Source organism: Takifugu rubripes, chromosome 1 (genome assembly GCF_901000725.2).
Source record: "Takifugu rubripes chromosome 1, fTakRub1.2, whole genome shotgun sequence".
Lineage (NCBI taxonomy): Eukaryota > Metazoa > Chordata > Actinopteri > Tetraodontiformes > Tetraodontidae > Takifugu > Takifugu rubripes.
In genome coordinates this window covers 24,230,006-24,257,945 of record NC_042285.1, presented here as the reverse complement: position 1 = coordinate 24,257,945, position 27,940 = coordinate 24,230,006, and the positions used below count along the sequence as shown (strand labels likewise).

Here is a 27,940-nt window from a genome sequence, read left to right as displayed (position 1 = left end):
TGTGTCGGCCATGTGGGACATACTTCGGAGAGGAGGAGGGAAGGAGTCACAGGAGGAGGGGGGAAACTTGCCGGTATCAAAAGATTCATAACAGATCTCAACGTTTATCGCGCCGATCTGCCGCTAAATTCCGTGACATCACCCGATCTGACGGGGAAATTAAGGGAGGCCGTGAACTGCTGATCCAGCTGCAACACAAGGAGTTGGTTTGTTGCTGATGCTGCAATAAATCCGTTATCTTCTGTCTGGTCCATCCTCATTCTCCTCTCCTCTCTGCGCTCCGGTGGCTGGATGGCTGCTGCACACCGCGAACCGGCGTGATTTCAACCTTTTTATTACCTCCTCAACACTCCAGACTTAAAACTATACAAACCCAACTTTAACAAAAGAAAATGACAGATTCGGCGAACCAGGAGTCCAGTCCCGTCCCGGACCCGACGATTGTGGATCCCTGGCCGGTGCAGAACGGCCACGGCTTCACCAACAACCATCACCCGCAAGCCAAAAGCCCCGGACAGCCGGAGGGCTTCAGCACCGGCCAAGAGATGAAGATCACAGACAGCGTGGAGGGAGAAGGTAACTTTAATGTCTTCAAACTTACAGATCTGTGCATTTACGCGCGTGCGCTCGCGCGAGCGTGCGTGTCGGGTATTTTTATCCATTACAAGTATTTTTAGTCGCGGCTAATTTGAATTATTTATCACATTAATACTGCAGCTGGATTCTGACCGGAGGAAATGATATTTCATTCATTCATTCATTCATTCATTCATTCATTCATTCATTCATTCATTCATTCATTCTTTCATTCTTTCTTTCATTCATTTGGAGGGGTTCAGGTGAGTTTATAATAACCCCAAACCTTCTCCAACACGTTAAATTCAACATGTCTCTCAATATATGTGGAAAAATAAGACCGAGGTCCACATTTGAAATCTGCACTGAGATCAGTTTTCCAACTTGAGGGATTTTCTTGAAATTCCATGTCTGCATATCTGTAAGGATTAGCCTACGGACAGGTGCCTGAGCTCTTTTCTTTTTAAATCAACTACATCATGCTTAAACACACCAATATTCTTCCCTTAAAAAACATTGTCCGAAGATAAAATAAATAAATAAATGTAACTGTAAACTACAGTGAAATGTAAATCAATCATGCTCTCATTGACTGCTGATATTCCTGGCTGATTAGAACATCACTGTGACGCATCAGTGACGACAGGGTAGATTCTGCCTGTAAAATTCCTTCTTTCCTTAATTGGCCCCTGTGACACCAACGGAGACATATATGCACACTTTAAAGGCTAAAGAAGGAGCTAAATGGCCAAAAGCATCAGACCAGGAGGGGTACACACCAAAACCAGTCTTTTTTGTTTCATTTTTGCCCTTGTAAATCGATGCTCGTCCTGGTAAAGATGGCTGTGCAAACTCCCTTGTTAAGGAAAACTGTGCTGAATTGATACCTGTCACATATGCTGAGCGCACCCTTAAAACTGCCTTTGGTCTTGAGTGATAACATGAATGTGTTTTGTGTAATCCCATTTGTCATTTGACATGCAAAAAAACGAGAAAAAGACATATTCTTCCATGGATATTATCGGACAATGGTGCTGTACATATATGCAGCCTGGTGATGTTAGCGAAACGGAAATTTGGCATCGGAATTGTGGTTATTTTTGATTCACAGCATATAAGCGAAGACTCAACGGCTTAGAGATTCTGACTCGTCACCTTAAGAACAAAAAAAAAACAATTTCTGCAACTTAATTTTTCTGGGTCACCTTTTGAGACTATGATCACTTTTCCAGGCTTTATTATTATTATTGTTATTATTATTATTCCATCTGACAGTGCAGATATAAGCAGCTTTTCCCCTTCCAAGGCTGCCCCCCTGGTGTCTCCCACACTGGTCCACTACAAGCCACCGTCACCACCGAGCTGTGGAAGATTGGTGCTCAAAATGACCTACATGATTTCATCCTTTCGCGTGAACTTCTCGTGGGTTCCTTGTTAAAATTGGGGCTGTGAGAGCGTCGGCTGTGTGAAAAACAAGTGGGGAAAAGCAGCGTGATGCTGTTACAAATGACACGAGTTGACGCACGTTTTCCTCTCCGTCTATCATTAAATGTCATCTGAGCTCATGATTGTATGCCGAGAATCAGAGAACCAGAGAAAATCACCCGGGCCTTTAAGATATATGGTTTTACTAACATGTCCTGATAAGCAAGCTGGAGTTTTTTTGAGTAATGGGAAGCGTCATTGTTTGAATTGTAATAGGATCATTTTCATTTGCAGTAATTTCCTCCAGAGGTGGAACACATTCATGAGCATTTTTCTAAACGCTGACACACCCTGAGGGGGTTCTGACGTTTCACGATTAATGAAGGGGCACTTTGCATTATGGGAAATGAGTGTCTTGACACGTAGGGAGACCAGATCCATGTCCCGATCGCTGCTCGATACGTTTGTAGCATAAATAATGTAAAAAGGCTGCAGCTCTCTAGCATTTACATAGTTTGTTTAAGAATGATCTTTAAATTTGAAATTAAGTTTTATTCTACATCTCACAGTAAAGCCCAGATAACCCAACTGTGCCTGGTTAAGCTGACATCTCATTAGAAGCTGGCTGGATGTGAAAGTTCAGGTTAGTCAATAAAGCATGAGCGTGCACATCCAGCCCCACGCTTCATCATAAAAGTGGCGCTTCAGGCAGCTGGGGAACTAAGCTGTCTCGGCTGGGACCTCGGGCTAAAACATGACTGTGAGCTGGGAAGAAAAGTATGTGGATTTTTCGTTTTAGTGAATATTTTGTTTGATCTCCTTCTGTGTTTGCTCTGCGTGTCTCATTTTGTGATCTCTCATTGCTTTATTGTTTGCATTGGCATACCGGGGATTGATTCTTATTAAACTTGCTCTAATATTTCTAAAGTTTCTAACTCAGCAGATACATTTCATTAAAATTAGTAGTAATGTGCTGTTGCACATGCCTGAGCTGTGCACTGTCTCATTAGCTGGGGTTACATGCACACTTTTTTTTTTAGTTCCAGCTAAAATCCTTTTGGCTGCAGATCTCAGGTCAGCTGTATTCATGTTGACTTCTTAGGGGAAATAGCTGAATCAGATTGTGCTTTACTGCAGGTCTTCTGGAGAGCAGCATGCGCCTGAAGCCCCACGAGGCTCAGAGCTACAGGAAGAAGGCGCTCTGGGTGTCCTGGATCTCCATCGTGATCACCCTCATACTGGCCATAGCAGCGTTTGGTAAGCATTCCATCTTTCAGCTCTAGGTGACGTAGAGCCCAGTCACATTGGCACACAGTTCGTGTGCTCTAGTGGCAGCACGGGGTTCTTTCTCAGTTCCCCATTGACTCAGAGGAAATGCTGAAATCGAAACAAACGTGATTGGAGTTTCAAAAGCTCTGAGCAGCCCAAGTCATGTTTAACGCAACAATTTAACCTAGAAAAAACAATAAAATCTTTTCTCTCCCTCATGTGACACAATCCACAGGTATTATCAGCATCATATAAATGTATAAATGATGCTACGGCATAAAGTCAAGAACAATTTGGCACAGGCTCAGGACTACAAAAGCTGTTTTTGTTCAGGCAAAAAAAGGAGCACTGTTGTTTTTAAAGGAATGCATAGTCCCAGCTTTCACAAGCAAAATCTGACATTTGATAAACTTCAGTGTTTACTGTGTCCATTTGAGCTTTGATCCTATAGAGGAATGAACGGTAGCACGAACTCACAGTTTCTTGGTACATGTATATTGAGATATAATTCCAAGTTAGGAGGGATCATTCTTCTTTTGAGAGCCATTAACTTGGCATTCTAGGAACAGATGGCAGAAAACTAACTGCAGAATATGACAACAAAGCAGTAGGCTTTAGCTGCAGTGGCCTGCTGAAGGTCACCCGCTCAGAAAAGCTAATGAATGAAGCACGGCAGCCGAGCTTCAAAGGCTGTGAAATTGTGATATTCTAGCTAATGAAAAGTGTTGTTGTTTTTGCCCAGCCTGCTTTTATGAATCCTTGTAGCCTGCAGTAACCAAGTGTAACATTGGCTGTGTAACTCCAGCTGGAGGATCTATTTTCAGAGTGCATGAAAATCATCTACGAGTTAACATCAAGCTTTTCTGTGAAAATGAGTCAGTCACTTTCACAAAGACAGAGAGAAACAACAAACAGCTTGTGCACTGTGACATTTCCAGGGTCAGGGTATTATTCTAATACTTTTAATATATAAGTTGTTTAAATGTATACTGCAACCCCAATATAACTTTTTAAAAAAATCCCTCTGGGGTTGCACCAGCAAACGTTTTTGCTGTTTCACGACACAGAGGAAGTCTGCAACGCACCGCAATCTTATGAGAGCAATGTGGGGTGTTGCAGGAGAAGTCGCCTCTCGTCAGCCTCTTGTCACGATGTCTCTCAGGACTGTCTGACCCTCTGATGTACTGACTCATTTGTGCTAACGATCAATGGAACATGTATTTAATGTGACGAAGCCTTCATCTGATAGCATCCTGCAGCTCCTTATCAGGCAGCTTTTGGCTGATTTTCACAGTGTATATTTTTGGCTTCTCAGCCTGTCAACGTTCTCCGCACTGTGAGGCTGTTTAGATTAAATCCTACAGGATCAATAACTTGCAGTTTGTAGAGGACAGCCTGATATAAATTCATATTTCCCTGCTCTTCATGTGCTGGAGGTATGGAAAGAGATGCTACAACAATATTAACCAAAACCATAGTTTTCCCTCTGGACCTGTGGGCGGATGATGAATGAGATCTCCAGAAAAAGGGAACATGGACACAATTACAGGAAATATGAAACCCACACCAGCAACCCGAGGCCAATATGATCACACACGCGTATGTTTGACAGGTTATCAGACATATGACTGATCACATTGGACTGCCATTATTAGGGCGGATCCCAAACACACTATGGTCATTAGCATTTAACACCAACAAATAGTAGTAAAATAAATAGAATAATAGACATTTAGCTGTGGGTCTATACTTAAATCTACGTTTGGGAGTTGGAGTTCCTGATAGCTGCTGTAAAAGCATGTGGGGTACCTAACAGTCTTGTGTCCCACTTGCTCACACACACCATTTCTGTAGACCTACAAGCCACTGGAGCTTTGAAAAGCCTAAATGCATGGTCAAATCTGAAAGCAAGGGGATAAATGCACTCTTCCTGCTTGCAGTAGCAGAGGAACTCAGGACAGGATGCTCCTCTGGAATGATGACCATCCACACAGAGTTGTAATGCAGGGGCGCCATTGAGGTGAAGCATCTTGCTCTGAAACTCTTTAACATTGAGACCAGAGGATCAAACAAATCAAACAAACAAATAGCCTCTGGATCAATTTCTACAGAACAAATGAGAATTTCTTTTTAATTTCATGCAGTCAGGAAATTGTGAACAGATCCATGAATTTAAAAACACTAATAATTAGCCCCTTTTTTGATACTATCCCATCACGTCTTCTCTCTGTGTCCTCTTTATTATACTCTATTCAATCACAAAGCCATTTTATCTCCCCTTAATCCCCCTTTCTTCTCTTTTAATGGAAAAAAAAACCTGATTTCTTTTTTCATCGCTTCATAGAAAGTCGACATTTTATAGGACTGAGTGGGGATTTTTTCCTGTCAGTTTCAATGGTAGTGACTCCTGAACGCGCTGATACATGGCTGCCGTGTGTTACCTCTCAGTCTTTCAGAACAAGCTGTCCTCACCTGTGACAGCGGAGCAGATCCTCCAGGCATTGCTGGGCTTTAGAGGCTCAAAGAGCAGGAGATTACACCTGAAGTGGCTGCTGTCAAACGGAGCTACAGCAGTGTGTAGCCGTGAGGGCATTTCCCTGATATGTCAATCACAAAGCCACACGCTGATGTCAATCTTTATTATACAGCACATTTAAGACCATACAATGTAATATTTTCCAACTTTGCTTTATTAGATCCACCCTGTCCCTCTCAGATTGTTTGTGTTTATTGTAGAAGCAACATTAAACACTCCATAGAGTTTTTTATTTCCTTGCACAGGGGACCACCCATGCAACTTAACGCATAGCATTTGAGGCTTGGTTTGTTACCCTGTGGCAATAACAGGGAGGGGTCGGCAAAGGGCTGCACCATAGCTTGGTTATCTTAAATGGACTACTGTGTTTTAATTGTCCAAGAGGGTCTGATTTGGATGCAGCTACTCATCAGGGTGTTTAGAAAACACCTTCCAGCCATTTAGGAGTGTTTTTAAGCGAGCACCCAGGCACAGAGAGTCACAAGGCTCATGTTTATAGCACTTTAACTGAGATAAATACCATAGACCCGGCTTTTTGCCATTACATCATATTTCACGGGAGTCTCTATGCACTGAAGCACTTAACCTTGCTGCTGAAATATGAGCACCCGAGCTGCCCCCGCCTAAGGTGCAGTTTTGTTATTAGGAATATGGAAGGCAATATCAGAACCGTTATCACCCGACACCTTTTCCGTTGTGCTTTCCATGCGGCCACAGAGATCCGTGATCAGAATAAGCAAGCAGACTAACAAAGATGAGTGTCAGGTTCCCTTCCAGGGCTTCCCTGAGTGATCCTTGCTGGCCAGTATTCTACAACACAATCAATCAGCAGCACTGCCAGCAACCATTTCAAGATGAAGCAAAGGGGGAGAAGCTTGTGCTTGCAGGTGGGCAACAATGAGATGGATAATGAGGGAAACAGTGACATTTAAAGGAGGAGAGGAAGCAGCATGGAGTAGCATATACAGCAGGAGGATAGGATGGAACGAGGGGTTCTACAGTTCAAATATATTTGGGAAAACAGAGAACAAACCACAGTTCTTTTCTCTACCCATCTATGCTTCTTATTTTCTCCGTCAATTATTTGTGTCTGCAGTAGAACTGTAATTACTGTGATTCAACCCAGATGCAAGAAGAAAAAGCTCAACACAGTTATAAATAATCCATTGCTTTACGGAAGAGAACTAATGTGTAGCTTCACACAATAAGAACTGTGCTCAGCGTTCCTTGGTACACGCCAGAAGTCACACACTTCTCTTCTTCATGTAGGATTATGAGTGATAGTTTAATCCATTGCCATTCAAAACAAATTATTTACTCTAGTCTTAGCCGGAGGACAGACTAGCCGACAGTAACAACAGTTTTGCTTTATAACGACTTTTGACATCTGCTGTTGGCATAACGACAGACAGAGAGGGTCATCGATGAGTTCAGGTCCCAATGGATCAAAACTGAGAAGTAAAGAAAAAAAGCTGAGAAATAAAGATCTTGACTGAGTGAGTGGATATAATGTCTTCCACGAGTGATTAAGCATCCAACAACCCGCATCCCAACAACCTGCAGTGGAAATGAGGGCCAAATCTGGGTGGACTCTTCCAAACCGTGGTGTGTTAAACTAAGGGTGATTCACCTGGGAACGATTTGGTCCTTGACCGTAGATATAACTCGATGTATGTTGTGTCTCAGCATGTCTATACTCTGAGTGCATGCTTCGACCTAAAGATGATGTAATGTTAGAAGATTGGGTTGTGCATTTTTACCAGGTGGAGCCGGTGTGTCCAGGAGTGGTGCTTTCACGGACCACTGGTGCTTTTAGTGTCTCATGTATTAGATATTGTGTGTGCACAATGTGGCGCTCAGCCGTACTGGGTTATCTGGAGACTGTTTATTATCTCGGCAGGTACTGCAGAAACACATTTGTTTCAATATCCACCCCTCCCTCCTGCCTCCTCTCTTTCCTAGTTTTATCTCTCTGTTCCTTCCCTCTTTTCTTTGTCTGAACTGCACAACTTCTTTGCCTCTCAGTCTTCGTCCTTTAAGTCCCTCCACCTTTTCCACACATTCATCCCCACCTACTGTCTGCCTCTGGGTAGAAAACACAATCATTTATTCATTTGTTTCCCCTTCCTCCCCTGTGTATTCTATTTATAATGGTAAATACCCAGTCACCAGCAGGGAAGAAGTGCAGGTCCATATGGAGTCAGACTTCAAATCAAGGTGATTTACTTGTCGTTACTGGACACACTTCACGTCCCTCTGTTTAATGCCTTTACTTACTTTTATATCATTACTTAATTAACCTAATTGTCTAATATCCACTGGCTTTCAGTGCAGATTTGAATAATCAGATTGGGTTTAATCTCTCAATCCAAATGTTTATTTTGTGTGTTGCTGCATCTAGCAGTCTGTGGAAGGTCAGTTCAGTTAAGAAAGGATTTTACACACATTTTTCTTGTTATGTAGGTCCAGGGAAAGGCTCCAAAATTTTCTTTGGTGAACTTTAGTCAAGGCTCTGGGAATAACATGCCCTGCACTGTGCAACCTCCACATACAAACTGTCCTTGCTACGAGGTGACTTAATATTAAATTAAACAATTTGAATATGAATCTACAATGATGTTACTTGAAAAATTAAATGGCATCAAAACCAAAAGATGACAACCATAACAAATGTTCTTTTCCTACAGGCCTGTATCTTTAACAGGAAACTAGATTTCACAAAAAAAGAGCCTCACATGCTCACGTTAAAACACACTTTACATGCCAACATATCCCTCCTCCACTTTACCCAGTGTTCATTTTAAACATATTGTCTAATGATATTATTTTCATCAGGTGACCTTGGAATCCAGAACAGAACCCCTGCTTTCTAAGAACACATTCTACTCCACATACCGACGTGTTGCCAGTAACTGTTCTCACTGCAGCGGCTTCACATGAACCACACACTGAAACCTGGAGCAGATTGGGGCTGCTGACTATGTAGATCTCCACTGTTTTGCCATCTCATTGTGTGCTGAAGAGACTGACTGACTATTAGGGCGGATGATTTGATGGCATGTGCTAAGTCAGTATTGACCATTTGGCAGTAATTATATAATAAAAGGCATCTGCTCTGTGTGAGGGTATCTGACCCCAGCAGCAGAGCAGCAGTACAGTGTCTTACTGTTGAAAGATTGGGGACAAGGACACTGTGCTCTCTCTCTCTCTCTGTCTCGCTCTATTCTTCTAACTCAATAGGGTACAATTACAACACAATTTTATATTGTATATGTACAACTGGATTTCTGTTAATATCTGCAATATCTCCAAAGCTGTTTCCATAGTAAAATATTTGGAAAATATGAATTTGGAATTTGGAAATGTGACATTCAAGTCAAGATTTGAAGATGATGACCAAACTGGTTTTTATTTTGATATAAGAATGACCAAACCCTGATTCTGGCCCAGATTAAGACCTGGTCTCAGATCTAAAAGGATGTCAGGATTCAAATCAAAGAGGATTACATTTGTTGCTCAGTGTGGACCTCTTAATGCTTTGATATCATCAAAAAGTGCCAAATCTCACAATGCTAATGAAATACAGATCTAAATCCTGATCCAGTCGCCCAAATAGGATTAAAATCTATATCTGAAACATGGATTTGCTCACACTCACACTGTTATTGTGAAACAGCCCTCTGGAGCCCCGGCTATCTTAGGAGTGGTGTAGCTCGTAGGTGTGTGCTTTCACACGACACATAAGTAATTGGTGTGTATGACAGCTATATATGTTGATGCCTGGTGATGGATTAAATGTGTATCGCCTCCGTTCTGAGTCAATTTCTCACTGTGCGGTTTTTCTGCAGAAGCAGCCCAACACACGGTAAACAGATCTGGTGTCATCCTCACCCGCTGAACCCCCTCTGAGTGCAGCACTTCTTCCCTTTTCACACCAGATGCTTCATCCTCTCGCCCTCCTCCTCATCAGCACCTAGAAGACACACACACACACATGCACACACACACACACACGCACACAAGCAGACACACACAGTGTCTCAGGATGCTGATGTGATCTTGAAATCCTACAATCACAGTTGTGGGGAACATTTTGATCGCGCCCTCCTCTCAATGAGTCGTCTCTCAGCCAAAGTCTAATGAGTTGTGACTGAAGTGTGCGCTGGCCGACTGACTTGGTGCGTGTGTGCATTCATCTGGGAGAATAAACGTGTTTTACACTCTCGGCACGCTTTCATAGTGGTGAGGCTGAGATTACCGGTAATGTCAGCGTTATAAATCACGGTCTCAATGTTCCTCAAAGATCCATTTTTCTTCCTCTCTATTAGTCTCAGTCTGTGATTAATGCATCAACGCGTGCTGTGATGCGTGTGATGTATCGTAGCTACTGAACATTTGGGATTGCCAGTCATTGTCATGAGCCAATTAGTTATGTAAATCGTGTTGTTTTGGCTTACTGCTGCATTGGAGAGGGGGGCGGGTAAAAACATTTAGTCAGGAGGATAAGAAAGTGGCACTATGGAAGCAATTAAATGCTGTTATTTTAATTGAATGTCCTACTTCCAGTCTTGGACACCCAGTCAGATGTTAAAGCCATGCTCTCTCCAGTGGGTTTTATGTGTTAGGTGTGAATGTTCCAATTCAGCTTGCATTCTTTCCACGTATGCCATTTTAATACAAATTCTGTCTTCCTCCATGTATTTTGGGCATAGGTGCGTTGGCTAATTCAAATGGGCGTGACTTGTCTCTTTGCCCTGCTGGTGCAGTTCACCTCTGGCCTGAAGGAAGCTGGGATGCGCTCTTGTTGTCTGACGACTGGAGACTGAAAGCTAGCATCTCGATGTGGGTTAGATGAATGCAAGTAAGAGATTGTGCATAGTTTTTCACCCGACGCTTCACCTTGGTGTTGATGTGTCAGGAAGCCTGAATAAGCATCACTGCGCTTTATCTCGGTATTTGCTTGGCTGTCAAACTCTCCCCATCTGCAGCACACAATTACAAGACAGCCTCTCTGGGCAGCTTAGCACCATCTTTTATCAGTCAGTCGCACTTGACTATTTTTACTCTTCAAACATGAGCCACAGATTCGAGGTGGTGCAGTTTGAAGTCGCTCCATCGCACTCAAACTTCAACTGTAAACAGGCCAGATATTAGAAAGTTAACGTGGGCAAATTCTACGGTTTCTATACCCTTTCCTTCTCTTGACTACTCTTGTGAGTGATGTGTGCTTAAGAGGTTCTTTAAATATTAATAGCGGATCAATTAGTTGCTCTGCACCACACATGGTGGCAGTGGTGTAGTTAGTGCGACTGAATTTGAGTCAAATGGAGATTTTTTATTAACTGGTGTATTATTTAATTTATATTAGTATACTAATGAACAGTGGACCACTCCTGTACTTTGCGGAAAGAGTCAGGATCTATTCCCCCTTTAGCCTTATTTGCAAGGCAGCTATAGCTCCCACAATCCACCTCACCGGTGCCGTACGTCAGCACCTTCCTGTGAGGTGAATGCAAACGAATGCTAACACGCTCCTGCCCTCATTGTGTCAGCACATGCATGCCGATCCTAGATAATTCAACTATTCCCTTCCCACAGAGCAGCTATTGTATTCACACATGTACACTCTGATCAGGGATATAAGTCATCTTGGTCACCAGCCACTGAGCAGCCAGAGGTTTCGCTCGATGGTAAACTGATGTAGTACCTCCATTACCAAGAGGCCCAGCACTTCTCAGTCTGTAATATTTTTCCTGGAAATAGATTACACACATGAGAGCTGCTTCAGGGAAAAGACACATGGAAAGCCATATTTTCCGCCTAATGCATGACATTGAGCCACACATTGTTGCACTTGCCTTCTGAAGCATATATAAAGAGGATAAAGGGAGTTAAATCAATTAGAAATGAAAAGGGAAAATTGGACAGGCTTAAGGAAGATGGGATTTTTCATTCCTCCTTTTCCTCCTACATTTTCTAAAGCAAACGTCGCTTTCTTCACACCTCCTGAGATTTGATCAAGTCAAGGTAAAAAAAGAATGACAGGTCTATAGGGGCTCACAGAAGGGGTGGTATTAGTGAGAGAAAGGCCAGGTTGTGATAGAGAAGTGTTGAAAAAGGGGATGAGTGACAGTCCACAGGGACTGAAAGAAAAAGATTTGAAGATTGTGAGCAAAGTGAGGAGAAAAATGGAGGAGTAAAAGGCTTAGAGGAGGTCAGAGAGTGAGGCAGAGATTTTTGACGTCGAGCGCGACTTCCGCATAATTACATTTTAAAATAAATCCTAACATCTGATTTAATTCATCTGTTGCAGTCCTGAAAGCATCAAATCTTTGATTTGGTAATATTTTTTCACGTCCCCTTGTGAACTCGTATTCTCCGGGTACCCAGTCATGCCAGACTGTATGTAATCAAACAAACCCTCTTCTGTACCGGACAGAGCCTGTTAGCCCGGCAGATTCAGTATGAATGGCATCACCATGATACAGCAATTGATCCAACCTCTACCTTTGCAGTTCCCTCCACCAGGTAACGTTGTAGAAATTATTATTTGGTGTCTGGAAAAGTTAATTTAGTTGGCTGGATTGACAATTCAACCTTAATCTCAAACCAAAACACCACCAACACCCTGTGCTAAAGGGCGAATATGCTCAGCTGGAAATGGTGTTAAGCAGTATACCAAATTCCACGTGACCTAATATTTTCTTATTCAAATGCGTCTGGCTTCATTTTTTTTTCAAAACCACCAAAATTAAGACATTTTTTTGTTCAAATAATTGACTGGTGCATATGCTTCCATCCTGGTCACCAGCTCCCATCAGTGAGTGTGTCCATTTATCTAAAGGTGAGGAGCTGCTTTATTATGCTACTATTACATCTTTCACCAATCCTCAGCTTGTTTCACACTCGCCTACAGCACATGACCCTCTCAGTTGGTGTATTGAGAGTCTTTTCCTTCTGGTTTTGGGTTATATTAAGTAAAACGTCTCGAGACCCAGTTACAAAATGCTTAATCTGTGAAGGAATAATTCATTTCAGGCTTATCAGATGAAACCATTTTTTTTGTCATGGGCACAAACAGTCACATGTCTTGTGGAGGCATCCTCATTGGAGTTGGCTGGAACATTTGGAACAAGTCAGACTTTTCTTTGTGTGGACGTCAGTGTGTCGGGCTGCGATAGTGGTAAAGGTTGCCATTTGCTCTGGGGATGCAGATAAATGAAGACAACCAACAAAATCTCTCCGCCCACATTAAAATGACGCATCTGACTTGGACCACATTTCTGATCGATTAGCACTCACCAATATGTGTGAAATCAGTGACTTGCTGGCTTTTAAATGAGAAAATATGAAAAAAGCACAATATTGTGGAAAGAAATGAAACAATTGTGATGTATCTGCAGAGATTTTTGCCAGTCATTTATCAGTAACAGAATGAAGTGTCCCCATCTGGTGCTCACCCTTCCTAACAAACCTGCGCTTCTGAAAGCACAAACTGTTCAGACAGCAGCAACTCCTCACTTAGCTGAAACTCGCACTGTGACACAGAATGAGACAAAGGTCCCCAAATCCCCTTTATTTGCTTTTGGTGTAGTTATACGACTCCAAGTAGAGCAGGTCTCACACAAACTAGGAATTCCACTGGAAGATTTACATTTGCATCTTTTCCAGACAAACTTTCATTTGTCACTGTCTGTAGTTGCACCAAACCTTTGGCTAAAAGCTTTAGATGCTAAAATAAGTGACTTTAATCCAAATACATTCAAAACTCATGCTTTAAGGTTTATATATGTATTACTCATGTGGGTTTTATTAATCAATATCCTCAAGTGTGTAAATTGTGGGCTATAGTAGCTGAGTTTACTACATTACAACCTATAAGCACCCATGCTCAGAAACTCAGGGCATGAACACACCACCTCCAGTTTAGAAATTCCGTCCCCCAGGTCTTGATTTGCAGATTATGTGCTGATCCTGTGTCTCCTGACTAGCTGACACCATCTGCAGCCATGCTGCCATCACTTTTGAGTGAGTACAGCTTATATTTGTCTGCTACGAAGAGCAGCAAATGTGAAAAGACATTAGTGCCTCGTGCTGTTAGAACTGTGTCTGTGAAAATACTGTACAGGGACAGATGATCTGCAGTGTAAGATAGAGACACAATAAATGATCCACGATTTCTTTCTTGTTCATCTTGTCTTGAAGTGGAGTTTTACCGCTAACAGGAAGTGACAGCACGGAATCAAAATAGTTGGAAATACTCGGTAGTGATGACTAAAGCCTCATTCATTTTTAAGCAACAGCGATTTGGGTTGTTTGAGTGCCTCTCAGTGTGGATGTGGGTTAGCACTGAACTGCACTGAGTGATAACAGTCACAGTTGGTTAAATTTCCCAAAATGTTTAGACCTGATGTGAAACACTCATAGTTCACAGTATCATGACTCACAGAAGCAGGAATTACCTCTCCAAAAGACACTGAGCCTCACATATAACGCAGCATTTGCAAAGGATGAGCTATGGGTGAATTTTGGCCTCCTGTTGGTAGAATAGTTATGTGACAGCAGACATTCTCTTGCACAGCTGAAGCCAGTGATATAATGTCTTCGTTGGTATCATTCCATCATCTGCTAAACAAACATTAAAGGCACAAAGGTTCCGTTTGTAGGAGTCTACAGATCTTTAATTAAACCTTTTAATGGATGGTTTAAAGAAAGTGAGCTTTTGTTCAGTTAAATATTGGATTATGTGGCAGAGACAGCAAAAATTATGCGACGTATGAGGCAGTGGGAGGCCAGTGTGCCCAATTTGCTGTTGTTATGTACGACTTTCACATTTCACCATGCTGCGTGTTGTGATAAGTATACAACAGAAAAACAGGGACTGAAAAGTCATTTATGGACTTCAACAAAAACACGAAAAGTATTCTACCAGTAATCATGCTGATTTTATGTTAAGATGAATCTCATATTCGGAAAAATATGCAGTTTTTCAGCACTTCCCTTGAGTTTTATTTTCATTATTGTTTTTTTTTTTAAACTCAATTATATCAAAGGATTTTGTCATCTTTATCTGTAAAAACAAAGTAATACAAAGAGTCAAAAAGTGGAAAAATTTCAAGATTCAGCCCCAACTTAAATATTGAGATGCTAGCCCGAAGTGTCTATAAATTAGACACGCACAGACAGACACATTCGCTTCCCCAATAAAACAATGGCAAAAGTTCATCCATTATACGTATGCAAAATCACGCTCACAGCCGTTTTCCCACACCGGTCTTTTTTTTTTGTGTGTGTGCTGAGGGTGAAGGTTGTTTTAGATGAGGGTTCACATTCTGCACGCAGAGGTGTGGACTGAATGTTTTGGTCCTCTGAATTATTAAAAGTTTTGGGGAATTGTTTTCTGCAACACGAGGACCAAAGTATGATTGCTCATTTCAAAGGGGGCAAACACTGAATTGCCATTCTTTACAAAATAAAAGCAGGGAGGACACTGGCTGCTTATTTAAAGAGCAGGGTTTCTCACATGCTAAATGACGCTTTAGCTTTTTTATTCCAGGAATGCATCCTTGACACTGCGTCTGAAGCATATACTGTTGGGAAAAATGCTTAGACATATGACAGGAAGGTTGCAGACAGTGATCCGCGGTAGCTGCTACAGTGCTGCAGAGATTGGAGCGCACTGTGAGCACAGTGAGTCTGCCAGAAGTCCCTGCTGCAGAGATGAAGCATAAATCGGTACCTGAATCAGTTTCCACCCAGACGACCGAGAAAATGCTGACACTTTTAGTCCTGGTTACGCACAGCAGCTGCTAATTATTGCCCTACGCATCCATCTGAGAATCACAGATCATCTAAAGCTCTTGGGGTGGTTGTTTTGTGCCAGCTGAAATACACAGGATGCTATAGAGCAGAGCCATTACTCACAGCTACAGGGGCAGCTTCTCCAGTTCAGGGCCACTCCCAGACCATTCCCTCAGTGCATTCTACCCTCTGTTGACCCTATCAGAGCACTGGTGCTGATGCCAGCATGCTGCGGAACGCACAGCCCCTGCATTATGGACATAACCCAGAAAACATCCGTCTTGGGAAGGTTTGTTTGCATTCTAGATCCTGTTTATTTAGAAATCCAGACACTTGCCGTCTGCCTCTGCAGCTGCACTGAGGTCTTTTCAGCAAGGTGGTTTTGTCCACCGATAATTAATTCTCTCATTCTCTCTAATGTTCTCTTCTAATTCCATTACAGTAATTGTCCTCTCTGATAGAATACACAGCAAAAACCAAGAGTCAGTGGAGTCAATTTGTAACCCATTTACAGCTCTCCTGGGCTTGGGTAAAGTGTTACGAAGCATCGCGTTGAAAGCTGAGAGGCATATCTGAACCATGCAGGTGTGGCGGAAGCCTGATCTGGTGTTTGTCCCGGCTTAATCTCGGCATGCACTGAGCCCCCAGTGCCAGGCCGCTCACAGATGGCGCCTTTCTCCCTGTGCCCTTCAACTGGAAATCAATACTGCTGAGATCCAGGGAGGGAGCTCCCCCAGAGTGAAAACCCCAGAGCGATAACTGGAATATAAACCCATTTACAGTGAGCTTCATATATACTTTCATGCCTGCTGGACAACAAACCTCGACATGATAGGAAAAGCCCAGACTAACAGGCCAGGTAATGTAGTTAAATGTCCTTTTACTCTTATTGAATGCCCCGTTAACAAAAGATAAAATGAAATTAGAAAGAATGCCAGCTGCTCCTGAGAAAATATAATAAAGACACTTTTTCTTGTTGTTGACAATGATCCAATAGCCAAGATTAAGATCACTGTATTCAGTGAAAACCCTGTGTAAATATGAGGTTCAGGTTTCATAAAAATGCATATTAAACTGTTTGATGTTGCCGTTTCACCTTCACTCAAAATCAGCTCAAGTCATGGCTTCTTCATACCAGATCAGTTCAGTACAGATAAGGCTAGTTGGGCAGTGAGCTGCTGTGCACAGATAAAAAAAGATTCATATTTTCCACTGCTGTCAAATGGATCTATTACAAATAATTCCATTGAACAAAACTTAAACATCTCAGCTGTCACTCATAATGTTTTATTCCATTTTTGAAGCCATCTGATGAGAAACTAACATGATAAAATCTAAAATAAAGGGAGCATTTACTGCATCCTGCCGCTAGAGGGTGACTGAGCTATAACCTCCTTTTCTGGGGGCTGTGGTGGTTTTTGGGCATATTCACGAACCGCGTTCTGAGCAGCCTCATAGACGGCTGTAGAGGTTTTAGTGTCACAAAGGAGTGGGCGCAACTGATGATGAAAATGGGAGAAATAAAAAGGAAGTGGAAGAAAAGAGGAGGATTAAGAAGAGGCTGCAGCAAAGTGGGATGAGTGAAAGGGACACGGAGGGGAAATGAAGATTAGGGACGGACAGGGGAGACACCCATGAGGGTGGAGAGCAAGAAAGAGACAAAATAGATGGAAGGAAAGGAAAGATCCCGGCAGGGTTTCTATCGTCTGAGCTATACACCAGAGCAAGAGGCGCAGAGCCGAGCAGTGGCTCCTGAATTATTAAAGGCGGCATTTTGCAGCAAAGCGAGGTCCGCAGCCATGTCAGGCGTGTCTGCTGAGGGGGCAAAGATGGTGGGTGTGGGGAGAGGGACGTCTCAGCAGTTTCAACAGTTATATTCATGTGGATGTCTAGCTGTTTTATTTTTTAACATAAATTAATGAAAGATCTTCTTTCAGCACCATGTGATGCACAATAAAAAGAACCGATTATGTACATAGAAGAGTGGTTTGGCCCCTTTTCCAGCCCTGACTGGCATATAAATATTGTTAAGCCTTGTTTATGATTATTTCTCCATTACCACGACCTCCTCCATCGCTCCACAAGGCAGTGATATAATGAAGAGGTTCAGAACCATGCAGCAACACTTCACATGTAATGATTGTTAAGTGGGTTCCTCCCAGGGTTGCGAAATCAGCCCCTGCTGGGAGGTTTTATCCCTCCAGCTCACACTAACTTGCCACTGCGATTGATTAGAAGCGCACAGCTCATTGATTGACAGAGAAGTCCGTCAGTATTTTCCTCACTTTATTAATCTCCCGCTCGTCTCTCTTTTTGATCCTGCGTTTCCGTGTCCACTCTTCCTCTTCCTTTATCTCAGCCAACATCGTTTCCGTTCATTTGATGTAAATGCAGCCCTGAATTGAACTGCCCACAGGCAGCAAGAGGAGGGGGCAATTATTTAGTGCATGTGGCTGTGAGCAGTTTTATCAATGGATTTTATATAAAGTGCCTGGTTAACAGATGAACTAGTGTGTGTGTGTGTGTGTGTGTGTGTGTGTGTGTGTGTGTGTGTGTGTGCGTGTGTGTGTGTGTGTGTAATACATATCTGAATGCACTATAAGGCTCCAAAGCCTTCTGCTCCATTGGACCATAACAACCTCCCATCAAGCAGCATCTTATTAACTGAAAATGTATTGACATCACTCATAACTTTATTAATAAGCCGATGGAACATGAATTGTAATCTGAGCCTGGAAAAGTAAAATCAGCATTTTTGCCTGTTGAAGGGAATGAGCTTGTGTTAGGTGGGGAAAGACCGTTTCATTCTGGAGAAATGTATGTGAATATATGCATTGATGCACGTGTGAACTGTAGCAACACATCTGTGTAACTATAGATAACAAGAGTGAACACTTCCTTTTTTGTGGCCTGAATCCTCCCCCCCCAAAAAAACAAAACTACTGCCTGATTGTCAAACTGTTTCCTCTGCAGATCCGCTTTGCTTTTGGCTGGTCTGGAATTATTACCCAGCGAGATGCTGCCTGATCTATCCGCCACCTATAATCAGTGCCAAGCGTGCACTGATGAGACAGAGAGAGAGAGGAGGAAAATATGGGTGTTAAGTGTTGGCACTGGTGCTCTCCTCTCTTGCATAATTCACTGATAATTAGGGATTTAATGTTGCTATCTGTGTGCTGTCACTATGTATGGGACATGCTAAATGGGTCCAGACCAGAATAGATCCAGCAAGGTCTCTATCTATCTATCTATCTATCTATCTATCTATCTATCTATCTATCTATCTATCTATCTATCTATCTATCTATCTATCTATCTATCTATCTATCTATCTATCTATCTATACTTCCTTCAGACTCAGAGATCTCTGGTGTGGTTCCTGGTATCTGTTGGAGCCATCTACTCAGGTTACTGCCCCTAGTGTTCCAATCACCACTGGGACCACTGTTGCCTTCATGCCCCACATTCTCTCTAGCTCCTCCTTCAGTCCTTGGTACTTCTCCAGCTTCTCGTGTTCCTTCTTCTTGATGTTGCTATCACTCGGGATTGCTACATCTATCACCACCACTGTCTTCCGGTGTTTATCCACCACCACTATGTCAGGCTGGTTGGCCACCACCATCTTGTCAGTCTGGATCTAGAAGTCCCAGAGGATCTTGGCCTGCTTGTTCTCCAGCACTTTCGGGGGTGTCTTCCCCTGGACCCTGGGACCTCCAGTCCATACTCAGTGCAGATGTTCCTGTACACTATGCCAGCCACCTGGTTATGCCGCTCCATGCATGCCTTGCCTGCTAACATCTTGCACCCTGCTGTGATGTGCTGGACTGTCTCAGGGGCATCTCCACACAGTCTGCACCTGGGGTCTTGTCTGGAATGGTAGACCCTGGCCTCTATTGCTCTGGTGCTCAGGGCCTGTTCTTGTGCAGCCAAGAGTAGTGCCTCTGTGCTGTCTTTTAGTCCGGCCTTTTCCAGATTCTCTATGAAGATAGAGAATCAGGCCAATCGGTCCATCAATTGAATGATGAATCAAAGTCTCTTTCTTCCTTTTGAAAAAAAAGAGTCCCTTTGCATAGATTTAAAGTCCGCTGTGTAATTCAAACACACAGCACACTACAGAATTTCAGCTGTTCCTTAATCATTTCACACTCCACTTCTTCCCATCTGTTTTTTTTTTGTTTTTGCGATCTTCCCCTTAATGCATGTTTTCAAATGCCCCACCTCCTCCCTCCTTGTTAGTGCTGCTCATGCACACTTTCCTTCCTGATTAACTAACAGCCCAGAGGATGTTACACCGACTACTGTCTGCTCTCCTCCAGAGAGACATTGATTTGCTGGCAGGCTGTGACCACACAGATGGCTCGTACGTTGTAATGAGCTTGAGGGGCAAAACTAGGAATGTGAACGGTACTAAACAGCAGAGAGGTCTGTTGATGTGGACACATAATGTGAATATACCATAAAGCTGTCAGCAGATCCTGGGGTAATTATCAACGCTGTTGACTTATGATGCCGATTTAGAGGGGGGGGCTATGTCAGCCTGAGGAAGCAGATCGGTGCTGCACTTCACCCCTGCTCAAGGTTTGGGTCGCCAATGTAATTTAATGTTCCAGCCTAACTCACAAGACAACATTGAGTTACTTTGTAAGTGGATGATAGCATCAATTGCTGCACATTAGACCCAGAACAAGAAAGCACACGTGGCTCTGAAGTCGGGATGACACGAGTCCCGGGACGGCTTCAAATACGAGCCGATCTGAAGGTAAAGTGATGTAATCAAGAACGAAGGCAGCCTGAGCTGCAGTCGGACGTGTGTGTGCTCACCTTTAAGGGGATAAAAAAAAACCAGCAAAGTAGGTCAAACCCATGACAGCTTATGGGTCAGTGGTCCTTGCCCAGCAGGTTTCAGCTCTCAACTCATATCAGAGGCCCTCCTGGAATGTAGACGGTCACATAAAGAGGCTTTAAGATTCGAGAGGCTGTTATGGAGGCAGTAGAATCTATACTCCTTAACTTGTGTGAACTTGATGCAAATTTCATACAAATTTTAGCTCATATGCTGTACAAGCCTTGATTTGTTGTACATCAAAACAAGATTTTTCAAAATGGCATGATGTATTCACTGACATAATAAACATGTATTATAACTTCATTATTTAAACAAAAAAGTCAAAAGGGCAGCCTTCAGTTATTAAGGACAAAAACATCTTAAATTGGCATCTGAAGTTCTTCCATTTTCTTCTTCTGCTCTTGATTATCTCTGCGTGTCCCTCTGCTGCTCGCAACAACGCCGCAATATCAAAACTGTAATAACTACATTGGATTTCAGCTCCCAGTTTGGTCTGAAATCTCATGTTTCCATGGGGATTTGTCAGATGTATCTTCCCCCAGAGACTCGGGCAAGCAAAGATGTGGAGTAAAACAAGGGCGGGCAGAAGGGCAAAACAGCACATGTGAAAGACAAACACAAAGAATAAATGTCAGATTATGGTTATAATCTATCCAAATAGTGTTTTTTAAAAAATATATTATTAATAATATATATTAACTGTGTGTACTTTGGTGGAAAAATAAACAATGCTTATGTACAAAAAAACCTGAAAAAATTCTAATGTTTTAGTCTCCAAGAGTGATCTGTATTAACTGTCTCCCTCTCTCTCCCCCCCCCCCCCACACACACGCACACACACACACACACACACACACACACACACACACACACACACACACACACACACACACAGCTGTATCGTTCTTGAGGCAGAGTGCATCAGCGTTTGGATTTGCTGTAAGTTTCACCTTCTTTCTTCCCTCCATTCAGTCTAAACTTTGATCTCTGAGATTTAATAATGACTCCTGCTACCATGTTGTTATTGGTCCTTTTGTCGCCAAGGTAACAGTGAAGACAAGAGTAAAGCTTTCATTACAAAAGATTCTCAAATGTAATCAAGATTGTAACACACTGAGCCTAAATAATATGATCCATACTCTGGGTCAGATAGAGCTTTTAATTAGCATAACCTAATTATGACATTAAAACTATAAGCTCCCGTTCTTTTATAAAAGATGGTGTTTAATTAGCAAGAGCTCATGTCTTTTAACAAAGTTGTAGGAAAAATACACCGTGTTTATTTGAAACCCTTATCAGCTTTTGAAATAAGACTATGAATTTAAATGATCTTCTAATCCTACGGCTTTGTAAAGCTTCATTTGGCCAAATTTTACACAATTTACATCACGTTATCTGAAATTTCCTTTTACTTGTTTTCATGCCTGACACGTGACCCTCGTGACCCTCTCTTTTGCTCTGCTCCCGCCAGTTTGAGGCCACGCTGGACGTCCTGTCTTCGTTTATTGTCATCTGGCGCTACAGCAACGCGGCGGCCGTGCACTCTGCACACAGAGAGTACATGTGAGTGCAGAACAACTCGCCTGTGTGGCTCCTCATCCATTACTGCTGTCACATCACACGTTACACACGCAACTCTTTGTGCTTGCAGAGCGTGCGTGGTCCTCGGGGTCGTCTTCATTCTCTCCTCCCTCTGCATCCTGGGGAAAGCTGCCCATAACCTGGTTATCAGGATGCCACCAGAAGTGGTGCGGTACACGCTGCACTTACACACATATGCCGTGCATCATTGCGTACACCACCTCCATTTATAGCTTTCTGCTGCTGTGACGTTGGACTTTTGTTTCCTGCCTTTTACGCTTTATGCCAACAAACACACGGGCGAGCACACAGGCGTGCACACACGCGCGCTAACAAGGCAGCCATGAGAAAGCTTTTATTTGCCCGCTGTGTCTGTTCCAGTTCTGAAAAATGTTATTTATTCTATAAAGGATTTAAACCTCACCATCTGTCAGCTTCTCTGAAAGAGGAAAAAGAGAATTTTAATTGTTTTTTTCTCCCCGTCCTGATTTGCTCCACCTGGATTCTTGCCTCTACCTGGGTGTTAAAAGTCCATGCGCCACTTCTCAGCGACCACTATCCATATTTTGTTCTGTTTTTGGAGTCCGGTGTTGTCCTTTGAAAATATATCCATATTTTTTGGCCACTGTCAGGACAACATCTTAGTTTGGTGTGAAAACTGAGTCACTAAAACCTCTCTGGCCTGATGTCAAAGGGACTAAAGCCAAGAGTCCATGAGTCTTGAGCTATAAGCAGCATGTTGAGGACAGCAGCTCGTCTGCAGACTGTTTGAGTTCTGCTGCCAGTGTGCAAATAAAATCTGTGGGTGTTGGATCCCTGAGGCATGTAAGAGCCTTTCACCACTTCTCCCTGTTTATTCTCCCTCTTTTCTTCACCATCTTGATCCTTATTCTTATATTTATACATTCACAGAACTTTTTTCAGTGCTGCCTGAAGGGATTGGGTTTGCTTTATTGGCACACAGACAAAAGGTTTGGTCCCATCTATGGGCACACAGAAAAGTTCCAGTTCCAGTTTAATTATGTAAAAATGAGAGCAGAGTAAATTCTAATCTCAAAAAGGGCAGCAGTAATAACTCAGAATAAATATTCCCATCTTTTTTTTCCTGTTTTCCACTAATGAGAAACTCTGAAGCAAAGGCATGCACAAGCAACTCAGTGATGGTAATATAGGAAGGAAGAAGTCCAAATAGTCAACCGGCACCCTCTGAAGCTATAGGGGGCCGGGCTGGTAACTTCAGTTAGTGGATAAATACCCAGGTTTTAAATGAGGCAGAGAAGTAAAATTAAGCGATTCAACCACAAATGGGGATTTGTATCCAGGAAATACGACACATTTGGTTCTAATTAAGGGTTTTTGCCGTACTTGGCTTGGTCGGGTTGCAAGTGCATGAGTTTAAAAGCCGACATTATTGTCTATTATCTGTCTCATTTATCCACGCACCCCCCACCCCAGCACCCCCCACCCCCCATCCCACCCCAGCACCTTATTCATTATCCTACCTTCCCCCTCCATCCATCTCAACCATCTCACCCCTCTTCATCATTGTACCAGGTCTGTAGCCTCTCTCCCTCCCTGTAACCAGGCTCACCAACCCCTCCCCATTGCTTTTTGAGTCTTTTTGTCATCCCATCATCCTGGTCCTCTGGTATCTTCCTCTCGGCTGCTGACGTGTTTGCCAGCAAGTGAGCCACAGCAACACAGTTTAATTATTACCTGCTAGGAAGCATTCCGTCCTCGATGGAAAGGCTGCGGGAAACGGGGAGTCTTGATTCAGGGCACGTCCTGGTTGCTGTTCTCACGGCAGCCTGTCTGAGTCGTTCTGTCTGATTAAATGGGGAGCTGAGATTGGTTTTCCTCATCTAAATGCTCAAGGGAGAGTAATAGCGACACGTGGGCACACTGTGGTGCACAAAACACATGCACGTGGGGGAAAACTTGGAGGTTTTTAAGTTTTATCACATGTCTGAAGAAACAACAGCTATGTAGTAACTGGAAAGAACAGAAGCGTCTATTCTATTTCTATTGATACCTGACTGAGGCAGAGATTAAATGCATCATTTTGGAAAAAGATATCTCCAAATCTCTTTCCATTTTCATGGAATCCCCCCCCCCCCCCAAAAAAAAAGTTGCTGAACAATACCTAACTGTGTATATACATGAATGTAGAGATCACTGGTGTCACATTTTGCACGGGTAGACTAATCACAAATTCATCCACCTCGAGGCAAAAAAGGAGGGGGGGGGGGCTTTTTCGTTATCTGCAATGTGTCATGGTTTCCTATAACACGCAGCCAGTTGTCAAGTATAATCAAGCCATGAACAATGTTGTTATTTCCACTGTTGACTTTTGCACTTCAACTTGTTAGAAGGTCTTCGGTGGGGGGGGCACGTCATCTGACAACATTCCTGCTCGGCCCTTCCAGGCACACTAACCCGCGCAGCTGAAACGCCTGGCTCAACTGCCTTTTTGGTGTTTTTGTCCATGGTTTTCCCCCTCAGCTTCACAGAGAAACGCCTCGGAAAGGTCTGTTTGCACTCATCTAAGCGCCGTGTTGAAGAGAAGATATTGAACTGTGGAGCCTTTTCTCTCGCGTTATTGCACGGAAACAATTAAAACAGCCAGAAATGTGAGTGAAGGCGCGTTGAATAAAGCAGTTATTGTCAGCACAGCCGTCAGACAGCACCTGCTGTTCTTTCTGAGGATCTGTCATAATTCAGTAGCAGCTGTGAGATGAAAACATTCCAGACCTGATTTTTTTTATCCTCCCGTCTCAGCGTCTGACTCTCTTTTCTTTTCTCCTCCTCTCCTTCTGGCTCGCTCTTCTTTTCGACCAATTAAATCATCAGGGTCAAGTGTTGACTTTTGCTGAGTCTGTTTGAAGCTCCAGCTCCAAATGCCACACCCTCACATCTTTAACGGGCTCCTTCTGGATGACCTTGGGATGACGCCCTGGGTCAAGCATGAATGTATTATTAATAACTGAGCTGACTAAGGTATTATGGCTCATGCTGTCTGGGGGATCTGCTGTGTGTAGGTCTTTTTCACATCTATCAGCACACATGGTTCACTCTCTGTCTCGTCCCCCTTTTCTTCGTGGTTCAGGATGACTTCCTCTACAGCGTCTCCTTGATCAGCGGCTTCATGTGCGCTCTGCTGGCTGTGGCCAAGTTCATGCTGGGAAGAGTCCTGACCAGCCGGGCACTGATCACTGACGGTAGAGACACACACACACACACACACACACACACACACACACACACGCAAACACACGCACACAAAAACACACACGCGCACACACACACACACACACACACACACAAACACACACAAACACACAAGCACACATATGTGCTCACACACACACACGCACACCCACAACAACCCAATAACCTGAGGCTATTTTGTGCAGAGTCTAGATATATTTCCCAAAAGACTGAAATTACTGGAGGAAACACACACACACACACATTAACTCTGACCTTCGGAGCAATCAAAAGATCTCTATCCTGAGATCAGGCTGGCTGTGGTGGCAGATATGTGTTTCAGAGTGCCCATAATTTGCCCAGATTTGAGCCACGCACATCTCAAACCCCGCCATAAGAACCTTTCAATAATCCAGTTTGACTCGAACCTCGACCTCCTTCTAGAAACACCATTTTCCTCCTGTTTTCTGTTCTTCAGGGTTCAACTCCTTGGTTGGCAGTATCTTGGGGTTTTCCATTCTGGTCAGTGCTGAAGTCTTCAAGCACCATCCTGACGTCTGGTTTCTGGACGGCACCATCGGTGTTCTCATCGGCCTCCTTATACTTGCATATGGTGCCAAGTAAGTGAAAAATACCACACCAGGTCACCATGGGTATCTTGTGTCGTAATGCATAGGTAAAACATCAACCCAGTCAAACCACAGTTGCTGGGGAGGAGTCACATGTATGTGTACTTAAATTAGTGGACTTTTTAGAAGGCCACACTTGCAGACTTGGATCACAACAAAACTCCTTTTGTGTCTCCACAGGTTGATGATAGACATGGTGCCCCGTGTGAGACAGACCAGGAACTACGAGCGTTTTGATTGAGATGCTGTGACCTGACAAGCACACAAATACACGCACACGCACACACACACACACGCGCACACCTGCTGCTATTATCCCTTTATCTCTCCCTCTCATTTATAGATGCCCCCTACAGATGCATCATGCTTACCAACCCATGTCACATGCCGTATAGAGAGTACTTATTGCATTTGTTTAGCCAGACACCAACACAAACACGATCCAAGACCCTGGGAGGTCACAGTACACAACTGAAAGCCTTGATTTTAAAATAAATAAATATATATATACATACAGTCTAAGTTTGCCACTCTGCTGTCATTGAAACCTGTATGTCAACAGATTTTTGCCTTCCTTTTGCATCCTTGTGCTCCAGAAGGTTAAAGATGTTCACGAGGACAGTGAGAAACAGGAAAGTGCAGAACAAATATTGAGCTGATGTAACCTGAACATGTTGTTTAACAAGGTTACATCAGCTGCTGTGTATTCAAGCACAAATGGGCAAACTTTGCTTTTACCGTATAGCACAGCGCTCATGTTTGCAGTCAATATTTAACAAGGAAGCTACGGTATTTGTGCGTAATTAGCCCATTTTCTTCTGGCTGTGCCAGTTTTTCGGTGTTTGAGTGTTACATTGTTCTTCTCATTTGTATAGGCACATCATCAATACTGAAATGTATCCAGTGTTTCATATTTATTAATTAACTAGGGGCTTCTGTTAAATGCAGCTTTTATAGAGGGAAAAGGGGTAATCATCAGCATCCACCTCATCATTTGTAACACTTCTTTTAAAGATATTTACATCATGTTAAAAAAAGTTATTAATCGTGGTTTATATGGACATTCACACTGGTGACAACTGAGTATTTATGACTTTTGTTCATATTATTTAATTCACATAATTTTTATGCACAAACTTTCTATTGTTTCTGCTCAACCATCATGACTGTTGCGTCCACTGAACAGAATGTATATACAGTACAAGCCACTCAGCCTGTAAATACTGTACATTTACTACACTGTTTGAGTGCATTAGTCACAAGAGGTCACTGCTGTGGTGACTGTAGTGATAGTAAGTTATGGCAGATAACATTACTAGCTTTTTGGAGTAGATTAATATACCATGGTAGGCTAAAAGATGTTCAGTCTTGCAGATTTTGACTAAAATGCTTATAATCTAAATGTTTTCCACATCTCTGTAGATTGATTAAATGAGTCTTACTGTGGGTATTTGCACTGTAAAATGTCAAAAATCTCTGGATGTAGAGGATCTGACACCACTGTCCAAGGCTCCTCAATCACTTTTTAGACAATGTCAGCTTTAAAATTATCGATATATACTTACTGGATGTATTAACATTTGGTGTCGTTGGTTTTTGAAAACATGAACATTTACTGAACTTTAGTCCTTGTGTTTAATCTTACTATTTTCGGGCTCGCTGATAAAGTTGGCAATTACCGCCCTCTTGTAGCCGATGTCAGCATGACATGTGTTTTGACTACGGAAGCGCAGCCATATTTCTGGGAGCATCTTGGACAGTGATTCAGAAAGGGGCCTGCATCTCTGCTCTGTTCTGAACTGCCTAAGTCGACATGCTGGGCCGGTGGCATTGTCATTAGCCAAGCTATGTGAAGAATAAGAAGGAAATGCAAACTAAAAGGTGTGATTTACATTGCACTTCTTGGACTCACCAACAGCACACTGATTTGTATAATGCCTCCCCTCCTTTCTCTTAAACATAGAAGACAATCGTTGAAATCTTTAGCAGAAAAGCACAGCATTTCCATGTTTCTACCCACCATAATACACTGAGGTAATTGATGACAGCTCAATCTGTGAGAGCTTTGCT

General features: G+C 42.9%; 1 protein-coding gene across 1 annotated transcript; it reads left to right on the top strand.

Annotated features, from left to right (window-relative positions):
* The first annotated feature begins 8 nt into the window (after positions 1–8).
* Positions 9–27,914, top strand: LOC101074771 (transmembrane protein 163-like). The gene is made up of 8 exons (XM_003962107.3): positions 9–576; positions 3,139–3,258; positions 21,349–21,392; positions 21,925–22,016; positions 22,105–22,201; positions 25,141–25,252; positions 25,720–25,861; positions 26,051–27,914. The coding sequence occupies exons 1-8, from the start codon at positions 393–395 to the stop codon at positions 26,109–26,111; spliced, it is 852 nt and encodes a 283-aa protein (XP_003962156.1). The 5' UTR covers positions 9–392; the 3' UTR covers positions 26,112–27,914.
* Positions 27,915–27,940: the final 26 nt, after the last annotated feature.

Coding starts and splice junctions, on each gene's coding strand:
- LOC101074771 (XM_003962107.3), top strand. CDS start 393: ATGACAGATTCGGCGAACCAGGAGTCCAGTCCCGTCCCGGACCCGACG. Junction 3,259..21,348: donor ACTGGCCATAGCAGCGTTTG/GTAAGCATTCCA, acceptor ACACACACACAG/CTGTATCGTTCTTGAGGCAG. Junction 21,393..21,924: donor CATCAGCGTTTGGATTTGCT/GTAAGTTTCACC, acceptor TGCTCCCGCCAG/TTTGAGGCCACGCTGGACGT.